Genomic DNA, 15,446 nt, shown 5'->3' with positions numbered 1-15,446 from the left:
AAGGGCCAAGCCGGATGTGCACGGGAAATGATGCATTTGGAGCGCTCTCTGATTTTTTAAAACTGAATTTTTCACGCAGGCATGCTCCCAATTCAGAGCAGGCATGCAGGGAGGGAGAAGGGTCCCCCCGCCCGCCGCCTTTGGAATGACAGTGTGTACATGTTAGAGCTCTTAGGGATGGCCAGGGCTGTGGTACCCAATGACTGTATCATGGTGGGATATATGGGTAACCCTCTTATTAACCCGTATTGTGGCAAATGACTTATGGCCATTCCAGCTGTTGGCTTTCCTTGAACAAAGTTTGTGCCATTGCTTGTGGAAGACCACATTATTTAGGACTACGTTTGATTAATTTACTATCAGTCCTAAACTGTGATTTTAAATTTTGGGGTTTTAAAATGGACTTTATGTATTTTATTTTTATGTATTTGATCTATATTGTAAGCCACCTTGAGCGCCCTATGAAAGAAAGGCAGCTGGTTTATCTGGTTGATACTAGTATACACACTTTGTATGGGAGGCTAACATAGCCTGGAAAAGAACAACTAGTATGTATTCCACGGCCGTGGGGCTCTTTAATTTGATCAAATATATTGGGCACAGAGTCAAATTGGAACCCCAACAACCCCAACATACATACCTGGGCTGTTTTAATTCTGATATAATACTGTTATATATGTTGTATAATGTGTATGTGTGCATTACAAGGGATTTTATTATACCACTGATGAAGGCCAGTGGGCCAAAATGTGTTTGGTTTGTGATTTAAGTTTATCAACCTGAATTAGTTGCCATGTTGCTTTCTTTTAATATGACTTTTAATGTTTTAATATAGATATCAGCATCTTAAAATGAACACTTTTCTATATATTATTTTGTCTTGCCCCACCCAACTGAAGCTGATCAATTACTGTGCTTAGTGGCAATGTTTCTGGATTTTGTATCTCACTAAAAGATATCTTACTTAACCAGCCACTTCAAGTAACAATACAATTTTGAATTGTGTAGAATTCTTTTTATTGTTAGTGCTTCAAAATTATTAATGTAAAAGTAAAAAAAACACTAGTATATATATGAAATATATGAAAGTTAGGTTACATGAAACAATCTAACAAATTCTAACAGATTATGACAAATTCTAACAGATCTGAATACAGCAATTAAAATACAGTAGATACATACCCATTAATATGCCATGTCGGGAAAACTCTCATACAAACATCATGTCTGACAGAGAATTTCCAACCTCTTACAATTTTAAGTCCCTATTTATACCCTTCCAGAGTCTGATTGTTATGAGAACAGTGACATATTGTTATGAGAATATTGAAATATTCTCAAGCATCAAAAGACAAAATGTATGAATTAGACCAAATTTCTCTTAACAAGCATTTATCCTTAACCTTGATCTCATGTCAGATGAATAGATGACATAGGAAACAACATGTAAACATAGATGCCAATATGCATTCTCAAAATAAGTTCTCAACCTTCACACTTCCTTCTTCAAATTTGATTAACCACAGAGGCAAACAATTCATTATTAAAATGCATATAGTTGCACTTATATTAAACTTAAAAAGCAAGAAAAAATGCTTAAGAAACCATAAAGGCTGAAAATCCTCTCCCCCTCCCTTTTGGGTACCCATCTCATGCAGGGGGGCCACTCTTTGTCACCATTTGCGACAGAAATTGCTAAAGTATTTCTACATGCTTTTGGGGTGTAGAGTTGTGACTCGCTGCAGAGGTCCCTCTGCCTTTTTTGTGTCATTAGTTTCCATCTTGACTTTAAGACAATGATACACGAGCAGAGTCTTGGAGCCACCAAGAGGACTATCAAACAGATGTGTGCTTGCAAGTTCTTTGCTGGCTAGGCACACAGGGCCCAATTTGGATCAGGTGCTTATGCCTCCCCCCACCCTATTTTCCTGAACCAAGACGCCCTCAAGGGGCCCTGTTTGTCCTGTTGGGGAAAACTTCATGTACCCCCATCATTTTTTTTCTTTGAGGTCAAGTTGCAGCTGACTTATGGCAACCCTGTAGGGTTTTCAAGGCAAGAGACATGCATACGTGGTTTGCCATTGCCTGTCTCTGCGTAGCAATCCTGGATTTCCTTGGTGGTCTCGCATCTAAGTACTGACCAGGACTGACCCTGCTGAACTTCTGAGATCTGACAAGATCAGGCTAGCTTGGGCAATCCAAATCAGGGTACCCCATCAATGCATGTGGCAAATAGTTGCTCCACTGGGGCCATTTCAGGGAGAAAGTTCATTTTCTTCACACATCATGGTCCCAGTCCCAATCGATCCTCAGGCACCTGGCAAGCAGGAAACTTGGATGTGCATATGGATAATCAAGCCCTTTGTGGTGACACTTGAGTAGAATGAGGGAGAAAGTGAGGCTTGCACTCTGCATGTGAAGAAGTTTCCTGATTCAGATCTAACCTCAGGCACAAACTCATTTAACAGTCTTAGTTGTCTGCAGTATGGTGATACAGGCCTGCCTTGCAGGACTGTTGTAAAGATTACTGAGAGAGTGTAATAGTTACAGCTGGGTAGTCATGTTAGTCTGTAGCAGTAGAACAAAATTCAAGTCCACTAGCACCTTAAAGACCAACAAAATTTTCCAAGGTATATGGGTATATCTGTCAGATCCAAAGCCTTGACTCCCAAAGGCTTATACTCTGGAAAAAAAATTGTTAGCCTTTAAGGTGCTAGTGGACTTGAATTTTGAGATAGCATAATATAATTTACGGCACTTTGAATACTTTTAACATGCTGTGAAATTGTGTAATTGTTAATTTCTAAAATGAGACCCCAGTCCACTTGGATGTTACATCCTCTGATCAGGTGCCTACCCACCAGGAATCCCAGTTATATGGAGGGAACTAGCTAGGTGAAAGGCATTCTGTATATGCTCAGAGAGGTTATTACCTCCTTGGTTAGGGTTGCCAACCTCTAGGTGGGGTGGGAGATCTCCTGGAATTACAGCTGATCTCCAGACGACATACATCGCTTATTTATTTCCTTGTTTGTTTTAAAACATGTATTCCACTTATGGTGGAGAAAATGGGTCCTTTGAAAGGTGGACTGCGTGTACGGTTGCCAGGTCCCCCCTAGTCAGTGTGTGTAGAGTTGCCAGATCCAGGTTGGGAAACTCCTAGAGATTTTGGGGGTGGAGCCTGGGGAGGACAGCAGCCATGTTCTCCAGGGGAATTGATCTCTGTAGTCTGGAGATGACCTGTAATTCTGGGGGATCCCCAGGTCCCACCTGGAGGCTGGCATCCCTAACTGCATGGCATTATACCCTACCAATGCCCCTCCCCTCCCTAAACCCCACTCTCCCAGGCTCCACCCTCAAGACTCCAGGTATTTCCGAACCCGGAGTTGGCAACCCTGTGCTAGGGTTGACTCCTTCTGTTAAAAAACAGGTTCTGGGGCTGAGCCCAAGAACCCCCCCTCCCTTCTAAGTGCCATGGTACCATCATTAACAGGGGAGGGGGATGGCTAAGACCCTTCTCTTTCACATTGGGGGGGGGGAGCTACAGACAAAGAAGAGAGGCATCCTCAGGTCCCGCCCCACCCCTGTCTTGTTGCCCAGGTGATTTGTCTCCCGGTCCCCCCCCTCCACGAGCACATTCCTCCTTTGCGGATGAGGGGGTGCTGGTTGCCGTGACAACGGGCCCTTGAGGCCTGCAACCGAGGTGGCAGTGGGGAGAGAAGGCCGCTCTGGGTTGCCATGGCAACTGGGTAGCAGAGATGCATTGTTGAGGCAGCAGCAGCTGAGGAAAAAGCGGAAGATGCAGGGATCAGTGGGCGGGGGGCAGCGGGGAGAAGCAATGTTTGTGGCTGGAGAATGCGAGCACTCATCTTCTGGTATCCATGGTGCTCGTCTTTGCCTGCTCAGGTGGCCGAAAACATTTCTCCTTCCCTGCTACACACATTACCAGATCACCCCCCTGCTCCTCCCCAGACTCCTTTTATACTTGTTTATTTCTGGCTCACTCCAGGTTCTAGAGAAAAGGCACAAGGCAGGCGTCCTAGAAAAGAGGGCGGGCGGGGGGGGGGGAGTGAGCAAGAGAATCCAGCAGGATCTTCTGATTTAAACATGAGGCTAAACAGACCTTCCCAGTGCGACCCTGCGAGGGCTCAACATTTCGATTCGGCAGCTAAGTACTTGAGTTAGCACAGCAATGTAGGGTTATGAGTTCCAGGCTGAGAATTTCCTGGAGATCTGGAGCCTGGGATTTGGGGAGGGCAGGGACCTCAGCTGGTTATAGTGCCATAGAGTCCACCCTCCAAAGCTGCCATTTTCTCCAGGGGAACTGATCTCTGTAGTCGGGAGATCAGATGTAATTCCAGGAGATTCCCAGCCCCCACCAGGAGGTTGACAACTAGGGTTGCCAGGTCCCTCTTTGCCAGCAGTGGGAGATTTTTGGGGTGGAGCCTGAGGAGGGCGGGGTTTGGGGAGGGGAGGGACTTCAATGCCAAAGCGGCCATTTTCACCAGGGGAACTGATCTCTATCGGCTGGAGATCAGTTGTAACAGCAGGAGATCTCCAGCTAGTACCTAGAAGATGGCAACCCATTGGCAACCCTTCTTGCCAATATTATGCCTGCTTGCTAACTAACTGCACATCGCTGCTTTGTGTGAGTTGCAGCACAGTTTAGACGCAAACCCGAGATTCGAGACAGTTCCCTCTGGCCCTTTCTGTAAGTCAAGCCTAAGAGTCAGTCAGGAGGGGAAGTCTGCTTCCAGGCCTCTGCAGCAAGCTGGTTGCCAATTCTCAGTATTTTAAAAAGTGCTGGTAGCTACCAGGAGCCCTGCCCTGGGTAGTCCAGGCTAGCCTGATCTCGTCAGATCTCAAAAGCTACGCAGGTCAACCCTGGCAAGTCTTTTGGAGGGGCTGGATCGAGGGAACACAGTCAATATTGTTTACCTGGATTTCAGTAAGTCTTTTGACAGGGTTCCCAATGAAGAAGAAGAGTTGGTTTTTATACCCTGATTTTCTCTACCTTTAAGGAGTCTCAAACCAGCTTACAGTTGCCTTCCCTTCCTCTCCCCACAACAGACACCTTGTGAGGTAGGTGGAGCTGGTCTGCTCTAAAGACAGGGGCAGCTTGTCACGCAGGACAAAGCATGAAAAACAAATTTGTGACTTTTTGATTTTCAGTTTGCTTCTTCACTTTTACTTGTGTGCCACCCCACCTGCTTTACACCTTAAAAGAGTCCATGGACTAATTGAGTCCCTGGTCCAACCACATCTTTTCTACAATGTGTCAAGGGTGTTGAAAAAATGTGTAGGAGCAATGATTGCCGAGACCATTGTACGTGTGTAAACCCACTTTGAGGGTCTGAATAGATGCAACATGGGCGGGGATCTGAGGAAAGATGTGACACCCCCCCTTGCTTCAAAAACAATCAGAAAGGTTGCTATTAGGGTTGTAGGGGGAGGGGACAGCCTTCTCCACCCCATCCAAATCTACTCCATTGAAACTACTGCTAGCCTTGTTTTTGGTATGCCAGGAATTGGGAGGGCTGTATTTTCCTCATAGGCCTCAATGCTTGCATCAGGAGGGGTTTTTGCTTCCTTTAGGTATGTCCCAGAATACAGTCTGTTGACATTGCCCAAAAGAACTGGGTGTGAGTCACGGAGACCCGGATTTCTCTCTGTTTGCACAGCCCTGCCCCTTCATCTGCATAGCCACATCTTGCTTTCTTTTTATTTGCCAGGTTAGAGATCCCTCCCTTCCCTTCTTGTCCCCTTTGACCCTGCAAGTTTGCACAAGAGAGACCATGTTTTTGAAACCAGCCCCTCTTCCATGCCCTTTGCCTCCATTTAAAACTTGTCTCGTTCTTCCTCTTGATACAGGGACCACAGAACGTGTGTGTCTGGTTCAAGGCACGTCGGAAGCCCTCAATGCCGTGCATAACTTTATTGCCGAGAAGGTCCGGGAGATCCCCCAGTCCGTGGTGAAGCCAGAGTCGGTCAATATTTTGCAACCGCAAACAACCATGAACCCTGACCGGGCCAAGCAGGTGGGTGATCTTGCAGATAAGCCATCTGATTCTTGTGAGGAAGTTGAGAGGTTTTACTGGATCAAACCAGGGGTGCTATTTTTCAAAACGTGACCAATCAGATCATGGGATCAAAAGGGGTCTTGTAAGCCATCTAGCTTAACCCACTGCTAAGTGCAGGAAATCCCAAGCTAGAGCATTTTCCAGCCTTTGTTTGAAGACTTCTTGTGCAGGACAGCCCGCCCACCACACAGGTGGGCAACTTTATCAAATTGCATTGACCATTCCAGAAATTCTGCTAATCCTCAACCCTAATCTACTCTCCTGTAACCAGCATCTTGTGGTTCCATCCACCTATCCTGTCTAGGAGCTCTGAGAAACCTAAAACCTCCATGAATTTCTTCTGGGATGATGATGATAACACCACAGAGTGTGTGTGTGTGTGTGTGTGTGTGTGTGTGTGTCCCATGGTAGACCCCCCCCCAAAAAAAAACACCAAAGTGACACATTTGGCCCATGTTCCTTTAAAAATTCATAACTGAGTTTTTGTTTTGTTTTGTCTGCCATCAAGTCACATCTGACTTATGGTGACCCCTGTTGGGGTTTTCAAGGTAAGAGACAGATAGAGGTGGTTTACCATTGCCTGCCTCTGCATAGCGACCCTGGACTTTTTCTTGGTGGTCTTCCAGGGCTGATCCTGCTTAGTTTCTGAGATCTGACAAGATCAGGTTAGCCTGGGCTATCCAGGCCAGGGCAGGCTGGATTTCCTTGGTGGTCTCCTATCCAAGTACTAAGCAGGACTAACCCTATTTAGCTTCCGAGATCTGTTGAGATCAGGCTAGCCTCAGCTATCGGGGTCAAGGCATATCTGAGTCAGGGAGATCCTTTAAAAATCATTGCTTCTTAATTTTGTATTTTAATGCTTCTTTTTAGCAGGCCTTTTTTTCCAGAGTTGCCCAAAGTAGCATACAAAACCTAAGGCCAAATAAGGGAAAAATCGACCGTTTCCAAGTAAATTAGTCACAGCAATGTAAAGGGGAGGGGGAGAGAAGCTGAAATATTGGTTGTTTATAAAAACTGGTTGTTTGCCTGAGGATCATGTCTCTATAGAGAGATTGGAGTGCCAAGAGAAAAAAGGGCTTAAAAGGGGCCTAAGGAAGAGGGGGAGGCTGTATCTCTCGCCCACTGAAGGTTGGTGTGTGGAAGAGGCGGGAATGCAGGTTTTCATTGTTGGTCGGCTGTGCCGTTTCCATGGCAGCGCAAAGGAAAGCCAGCTATGGGCTTGGAGTGGAGCACAAGGATTATGGCCCAGACACCTTAGTTGTGTGTAGCACAGGGCAGGAGTGGAAGAGAGGGGCTTTCTGGGGCTGCTCCCAAAGGATCCCACTGGATGCGTGCATTACTGCCCCCCTTGCAAGCAGAATGACCTGCCTCGTCTCTCTTTATGAAGCTGTGCGGAAATTCTGTGTTGAATTTCTTTTGCAATACTCTGCTTAGGCTCCTTGTTATAAAACTGGGGGTGGGGGTGTTTCTCTTATACTACCCATTTACAGTGCAGAGTGGCATCCTTCTAAACCCATTGACATCAGTGGACATAGAAGGATGCCGAATCATAAGCCCTGCTTATGATTGCACTGCTAGTTTGGAGTAGCTGTGATTCATTCACTCTGAGCAGCCTGGGAGTTTTGGCATTCTGTTGCATTCCAGTGTTTTCCTTCTTGGCATCCCCGGTGGTGATTTAAAACGACAACAACATGCTGCAAACTTTTTAGTGTGGATGGTCAAAGTGTCATTGCAATTTCACATGGCTACCTAGCCTGATTTCATCAGATCTTAGAAGCTAAGCACTCTCCTGGCTTTCCGCAAACTATACAAAACGGAATTATTATTCGGGGGGGGGGAGGGTGCACAGGTAAATAGGTCTGTACTGTAACAAAATGGTAAGGTGGGGACAAAGATGTAAAGCCCTGACAGCAATAAAGAGGAAGGCAATGTTGGGATAAAGAAAAAGTGAAGTATTTGTCTAAGTGGCTATTGCTAACATTAAGAACATCAGAGCAAGGGAAGGTACTGGTTTTAAAGACACCAGAACAGGGACACTAACTGGGAAGGGGCTGAAAGGGGGCTCATGCAAACTTGGAACAAAGAAGCATAAAACAGTGCATTCCTGAGCCTAGGAGGCGCCATGACCCCTATGCTGGTGTCCGAGCCACTTGCACTGTGCAAACTGGCACAGACGCCGGCATAGTACCACTTGCTCTTGCCCTTCTGGACGGCCGCAGCAGCTAGGCTCTAGGACGCCAGCGTGGTCTCCCGCTGGCATCCTCCCGGCACAAGTCCTTGCACTGGTGCCCCAGGACACATTCCAGGGAATTCTGGGGGTGGGGGGCTGAGCTGCCACTAGGCAGATTCCTAACCCTTTCGGATTGGGAATGCCCCCTTACGCTGCAGCGTTGCTGCACCACCTTTTTGGTGGCGCAGCCTCACTGTTTCTTATGGGCCATTTCCCCCCATTTTCGGTTTTTCCATGGGAAAACCCCTTTTTTATGCTAGTTGCAGCCGTGAAACTTTCTTGGAGGTGCCACCGCAACACCATGGCCACGCTGTCCTCGGCTGCTGCAGGGCTCAGGAACAAACTGTTAGTTGTGGTGGTGGTGGTGGTTGAAAGTACCGTCAAGTCATAGCCAATTTATGGCAACCCATAGGGTTTCCAAGGCAGGAGATGATCAGTGGTGGTTTGCCATTGTCTGCCTCTGTCTAGCAATCCTGGACTTCCTTGGCAGTCTCCCACCCAAGCACAAACCAGAGTTGCCCTGCTTCGCTTCCAAGATCTGATAGGGGCCTTTTATGCATGGTGATTTCCCTCGCAGTCACCCCTCCGATGACTTCAAGTCTTTGTGTTGATTATGCATGCCATGTTAAAGGTTGCCTCACTCTCCCCCTGCGTTTCCCCATGTTTTCCCCACGTTTCCCCCACATTTTCAAATTTGAGATAAAACAGTTCCCTCAAAACGCGGGCAAAATGCGGGGAAAGCAGGGGGAGAGCGAGGCGGCCTCTGAGGGTGAGAAATGGCAAAAACCCAAAGTCATCGGAGGGGTGACAGTGAGGGAAACAGCCATGCATAAAAGACCAGGGCCAGCCTGGGCCCTCCAAGTCAGGGATCTGAGCTGTTAATGATAACCAATTCCAAATTTGTGTAGTCCAACTGGCCTGGAGGAGATGACTAATTCTCGGCTTTCCAAATGGGACCGCTGCCCCATTCTGCCAGCAGAGGAGCAGAACTTCCTCCTCTCCCTTTACTCTCCTCTCTAATCCAACCCCATCGTTACAGACCGGCTGACCGAGGCGATGGATTTCAAGGGATGCCAGTGACTTGATTACATAAGAGCATTTCCTTGCTAAATCTGAACAGCTCTCTCTTTCTCCGTGGTTATATAAAGGCTAGGCAGGGTGGAGGAGTCCCTGAAGCCATTTTTCGCTGTACCCACTGTTTCACTCCCCCATTCCTCTGATTCTCTTCAACTCATAGAACTGTAGACTCACGTGGGTGAGTAAGAGTCAAAGAAAATCTAGTTCAAACCCCTCCGCCCTGGGGCAAAACCATACATATATTTAATTACATTGTACATACACAAACACATGCACTTTATTCTGCTAGGGGAATGCTATAAGCAAAGTTGTATGCATTCTTTTTTATTTATTTCTTATTTTTTTAGCTGTAAAAAGACTTTATTATTTTTGCAACACACCGGTAACAATGAATAAATTTAACATCTATATATAGAACTTATTACTTACATTTCTAATAATTTGTTTCTATACTGGGTTTCATTACAATGCTTTCACAATAACTCTTACAGCCCATTCCTGAAGGGGAGGGCAGTTAGGTAGTGGCCGGGAGCAACGCAGCTGCACTGCCTCCACGCTGAAAATAAAATAAAAGGAATTTAAAATATAAAAGAAGGGAAATGCCCCCATTGAAAAAAGTGGGGGTACAACACCAAAAAGGGTGTCATGGCTACGCCGCTGCAGGAAGGGGCATTTCCGGGTATCAGCACATTTGGCTGATTATTAATTCCTTAGGAATTAATTTAGACTCTCTAAATAATTGTGGTGAGTCCCATATCTTTTTTATCATCCGGCAAAGAATAAGGGACATTGAGGGACAGATTATATATGCAGGCTCCAAGACAACATGCTCCCCCAGATTTCACGGATTGTCGAACTATCCCCCAGGGGGAGCCCCTTACATTCAAAATATCACCAATCCCCTCCATCGGCGTGCTTTTATGCTCGCCAGGCTGAATGTCTTCCCCTTGGCTGTCCTTTTTGGGAGATTTCATAATATCCCATTTAAAGATAGATTATGCAAATACTGTCTCCTTGAACCTGACTCTTTAACTCACATTTTACTGCTCTGCCCCTTCTTTTCTAGTCTAAGAAATCGCTTCATAGTCCCAAATATTAAGAATTTCCCTGGCCCAGCAAAGAGGACCACCCAACTCTTATTAGTCGATAAGTGCCCCTACTTGACCGAAGCAGTTGCCGAATATTTGGCAAAAATTTAACTATGAATCTCTGCACTGACAAGCAATAGCTTGTCTATTGCAAACGATACTTGTGTTTATAATGTATTTTTACTACTGTATTTTATTGAATCCGATAAGCTCTGTATTATCTTAACCTGCTTCTTTTATTCCATTAAAGGTCTGATATATATTGAACTTCTTTTAAAACATTTCTTCCTTAAATCTTTCCTTTGGTACTTTAATTCTCATCTGAGTTTCCAGCCTTATATGTATAAAAGACTTCCTATTTTTCCTGAAATTCCAGTCTTGGTCTGATATGTATATAAGATGTTAGACTTGCCACGACACCATATTCTGCCAATTCGTCTTTCCATTCTTCCAGAGCTGTCTGCTTTCCACTTTGCTGCAAATATTATTCTTGCTGCTGTTACCACAGACTTGAATAAAAGTTGTATGCATTCTTCATGAGTACAGAACAGCCCCACAATGTGCCTTCAGTATCCAACTTCCTAAGAAAAGCTGCTTTTCACTATTTTAATTTAAAAACAACAACAAAGTTTCTGTTTCTCATGCTTGTGAAGATATGCTTGAAAGCTGGTGGGCAAAGACCTGAAACTTGAGGCAAATAATATTTCTGTTGCTGAATAAATGGGCCTGATGGATTTATACTCCTACGCATCTGAGTTCTGACTCACAATAGCTTATACTGGAATGTATTATGCTGGTCTTCAAGGTACTGACGGACTCCTTTTCTAAAATTTAGCTGCTGAATAGGATTTCTGATGGTTGGGGTCAGGACTTTGGCACCCTACTCTCTTGCCCCTCCCCATAGAGAGCACCTCCCCATAGAGAGCAGAAACGGATTAAACCATGCAAAATAAAAGATGTCACGCAAATACACTTAATTTGCACAATTTATTCAGGCTGTGAAATTCAATGGTTCTTGACACAGAATTATGGATCTTTTAAAAAATCTTGTGGCATTTGCCACTCTGGTGGGAAATGGAGATAGTTTTGTCTTCCCTAATTTTATGTGTGTGCCTCAGTTTCTCACTTGGTCTGGGCGGAAGGCCTGTCTGTCCATTTGTCACAAAACAGTCCCAGTTTACAGGGGTGCTGGGAAACGTGGAAGAGTCCCATTGGTTCCGGGCTGCCCCTTCTTCACGAGCTTTGTGGGGGTGCAGGGGGGGTCAGAACACCTCTGGTGGAGATTTCCCCAGCAGAGATGGTGAGCAGGTCTTGAATGCAGGGTGCTGGCTGCTCTCCGTGGTGCTGAAAGGAACTTCCTTCCCCCAAGTTGGCGCTTGGGACTGATTGCCGAATAATAGTGGGATGCCTTTTAAAAAGGAAGGAGGGGTGGGATCAATGGCAGGTGTGTGGGGGGGGGGTTAGGAGTCTGTCCGTCAGAAGGGATGGCAAGGAACCCTCTCCATACCAAAATGGTAAACAGGAGCCTGTCTGCCCCTTAAAAGCCAACGGCATTTTACCACAGCAGAAACTGTCATGGTTTATAGCCCACTTCATCAGAGACAATACCCTTGCCTCTGACAAAGAGGGCTCCAGTCCACAAAGACTGATGCTGGAATCAAATGATGCTATTCTTTAAGGTGCCATTAGAATCCTGTGTGGTTTTACTGCAAGAGGAGTATCTGGCAAAAAGAAATCCCTGAGCCACAGCCTTTACCATTCAAAACTACTGCCTCGCCAGTGAGAGCTAGAAACCTGCTCTGATTGTGTTTGTCAATGGAAGGAAAGATTCTCAACATTCTGGTGGATCTTTCTGTCCTCATGTTTCTCATGGTAAAGCAGCATGCTGCTTCCTGTCACACTGCAGGGATCACTTCCTTTCCCTGCAACATGGGCGTGGTGGTCTGCAGACCAGATTGAAAAACTGCATTTGACCAGCAGGGCTGTGATACAGTTAGGGACACCCCTCCAACCCCACATCCCCACCATACAAGCCCTTTATGCCAGGCATTGGTCACCACTCAAATGGCCGGTTTGATACAGAATATGGGAGGTCCACACTGGAGGTCTTTGGTGAAGAAGAACTTCATGAGTCAGGTAATCTGCCACTTCCTTTCAGATATGATGCAATCCTGTGAGTTAATAGTCTGCTTCCTGTGACATTCAGCAAAGCTCATCTCACAGTCAATGACAACTGTTCGGCTTTAGGTGGTGGGCAGGAACTGACATGTGAGTGACTCAAATATCCCACTCACACACCTCTCATTTCCCTCCAATGCAGGCCAAGGTGATTGTTCCTAACAGCACAGCTGGGCTGATCATCGGCAAAGGCGGGGCCACGGTCAAGGCCATCATGGAACAGTCGGGCGCCTGGGTACAGCTGAGCCAGAAGCCTGAGGGCATCAACCTTCAGGAACGCGTGGTGACCATCAGCGGGGAGCCCGAGCAGATCCACAAGGCAGTCGACATCATCGTCCAGAAGATCCAGGAGGATCCGCAGAGTAGCAGCTGCCTCAACATTAGCTATGCCAACATCACAGGCCCTGTGGCCAACTCTAACCCAACAGGATCACCCTATGCTAATTCCACGGACGTGCTGCCAGCGGCTGCAGCCGCAGCCACAGCTTCGGGCTTGCTGGGTCACACCAGTCTTGCCGGAGTCGGGGCTTTCCCAGCCGCTCTGCCGGGCTTCTCCGGGAGCGATCTGTTAGCCATCAGCACGGCTCTCAACACATTGGCAAGCTATGGATACAACACCAGTTCATTGGGGCTAGGCCTCAACTCAGCAGCTGCTTCTGGGGTGCTGGCAGCTGTCGCCGCCGGTGCCAACCCGGCCGCCGCTGCCGCCGCTAATCTCTTAGCTTCCTATGCCAATGAGGCTTCTACCAGCACCTCCACGCCAGCCGGTGCAGTCGGAGCCTTCACCTTGGGCTCGTTAGCTGCAGCCACAGGAGCAGCCAACGGCTACCTGGGGACTGCCTCCCCGCTGGTGGCCAGCTCCTTCTTGGCCACCGAGAAGCTCGTGGAAAGCGCCAAAGATATGGTGGAGATCGCAGTGCCGGAGAACCTAGTGGGCGCCATTTTAGGGAAAGGAGGCAAAACGTTGGTTGAGTATCAAGAGCTGACAGGTGCCCGCATCCAGATTTCCAAAAAGGGGGAGTTTATTCCAGGCACTAGGAACCGTAAAGTCACCATCACGGGCACGCCAGCCGCCACCCAAGCAGCCCAGTATCTCATCAGCCAGCGAGTAACATACGAGCAAGGAGTTCGAGCGACCAACCCGCAGAAAGTGGGATAAGAGAAGGCTGGAGAGAAGGCTGGGGGAAGGAGTAGAATTCAAAACAAGTCTTTAAATCGTTCAAATTGTAACCTACCTGACACCAGCCCCCCCAATGTCCATCTCGCGCTCACACACACACACATACACACAAACACTCTCTCTCATTCCTCTGGTCGGGAAACAGCTCAGCATTTCCTCTGCTGGACCTTTATTTCGCCATTGGTGCGATCCTGTATATGTATATATATGGCAACATTTTCTTTTCTTTTTGAGTTGATGGATTTTAATAGAAAAAAATCATTTTTTAAGAAAAAAAATATCCTATCTCTTTCCCTCTTTATTTCTTATGTCCTGAATCAACCGTCTTGAAGGGGGAGGGTCTGCCTCTTAAGCCCCCTTCCTCCACACCGTCGTGTGTAGATCAGGTTCAGAATTTCCTGGCGGGTGTGTGTGTGTGTGTGTTCCCCTCTTGATGCCCACTCAGACCTTTACGGGATACAGGTGCTCAGGCTGGGTTTCCAAATGCATGGGGGAGGGAAGCCGATCTGGGTTTGAATCCTGGCGTGGCGGTTCACAAAGTGCCATCTTCCCTGTGACTGTGAACCCTAAAATTGGCGCTATCCCTGCTCATTTTGAGATGAGGTTGAGGTAGGAGAGGGTGGAATCTGAAATGGGGAACTGGGTGGGGTGGGATTGCTATTTACCCATGCATATTTTCATTTGGGAGGGATTACATATGTGTATCCTTCCTGTTGTAAAAAAAGAAAAAGAAAAAAGAATGAGGTATTTGGAGCAAAGGGTTGGTGATGAGAAATGACCCTGTGATATACCTAAGAAGTGGCTGGGGGATGTCAAAGAGATTGGATCATGGTGTCCATGGTGGAGGGTTTTTTGGAAAGAGCAAGCTATGACTTGATTGGAAACAGGGCACTGAGGTGGCTAGGCGGCTTCTGCTGTGGTTTGATAAGTACTGAGGATGTTAGAGAGACCATTTAGAAGAATAATGAGTCTCCCGAGATGAGACGATTGTCCAAGAACCAGCACAGTGGGCTACTTCCCATGAAGTGGAAGGCAGGGTCTTGTGATGCTCTGGGGGCACTTGGACTCCTTCCAGTGACGTAGTAAGCTACTTTGTCACACAGAGCCGTGTGCTGTGGTTTGTTTCCTGAGATACATTGGTCTGCTTGCTGTTGCATCACCAGTGTCTCTCAGCTGTGGGGTATGTAACCAGCAGGCGAGGACTCTCGTAGAGAAGCGGCATGGCCTCTTGGCATCGCAGTATATCTCTCGATAGTAGGAAGAAAGCTCTCCTTGGTTTCTCGGGGGCCGCTGTCTAAACCAGCCATGTCTTTTCATAATACCTTGTGACAAGAAGTGCTATTCTTTTTGCATCTGTTTGGGTGGTATCAATGGAAAAGAAAACACCCACTTGCTTACTCCAGATGTTTCCTGTCTCTCCAGGGGCCCAGCCTGGTGTGTTCAGTAAGTTAACTAAAGTTGCACAGTCCCTGCTCCCCCCCCCCCATGCAACGAAAGCACTAGGGCATGCCCACGCCCCTATCAGTATTAGCTCCTGGCGTGGCTTCGTAAAGGAACTACAAGTCCATCAGCTCTTGAGATCCTAACTCAGTTGGGGGGTTCTCTTTGACCCA

The 15,446-nt window shown here is 46.9% G+C and overlaps 1 protein-coding gene across 1 annotated transcript in view; it reads left to right on the top strand.

The window, feature by feature from the left end:
- The window catches only part of NOVA2 (NOVA alternative splicing regulator 2), a 43,912-nt gene extending 29,742 nt beyond the window's left edge, over positions 1-14,170 (top strand). The window contains exons 3-4 of the mRNA XM_056846093.1: positions 5,872-6,038; positions 12,796-14,170. Coding sequence (XP_056702071.1) covers positions 5,872-6,038; positions 12,796-13,812 — 1,184 coding nt within the window. The 3' untranslated portion in view covers positions 13,813-14,170. The remainder of the gene's footprint in view (positions 1-5,871; positions 6,039-12,795) is intronic.
- Positions 14,171-15,446: the final 1,276 nt, after the last annotated feature.

The sequence above is a fragment of the Euleptes europaea genome, chromosome 3 (genome assembly GCF_029931775.1).
Source record: "Euleptes europaea isolate rEulEur1 chromosome 3, rEulEur1.hap1, whole genome shotgun sequence".
In the NCBI taxonomy this organism is placed as follows: Eukaryota; Metazoa; Chordata; class Lepidosauria; order Squamata; family Sphaerodactylidae; genus Euleptes; species Euleptes europaea.
This window is presented reverse-complemented; position numbering and strand designations above follow the sequence as displayed.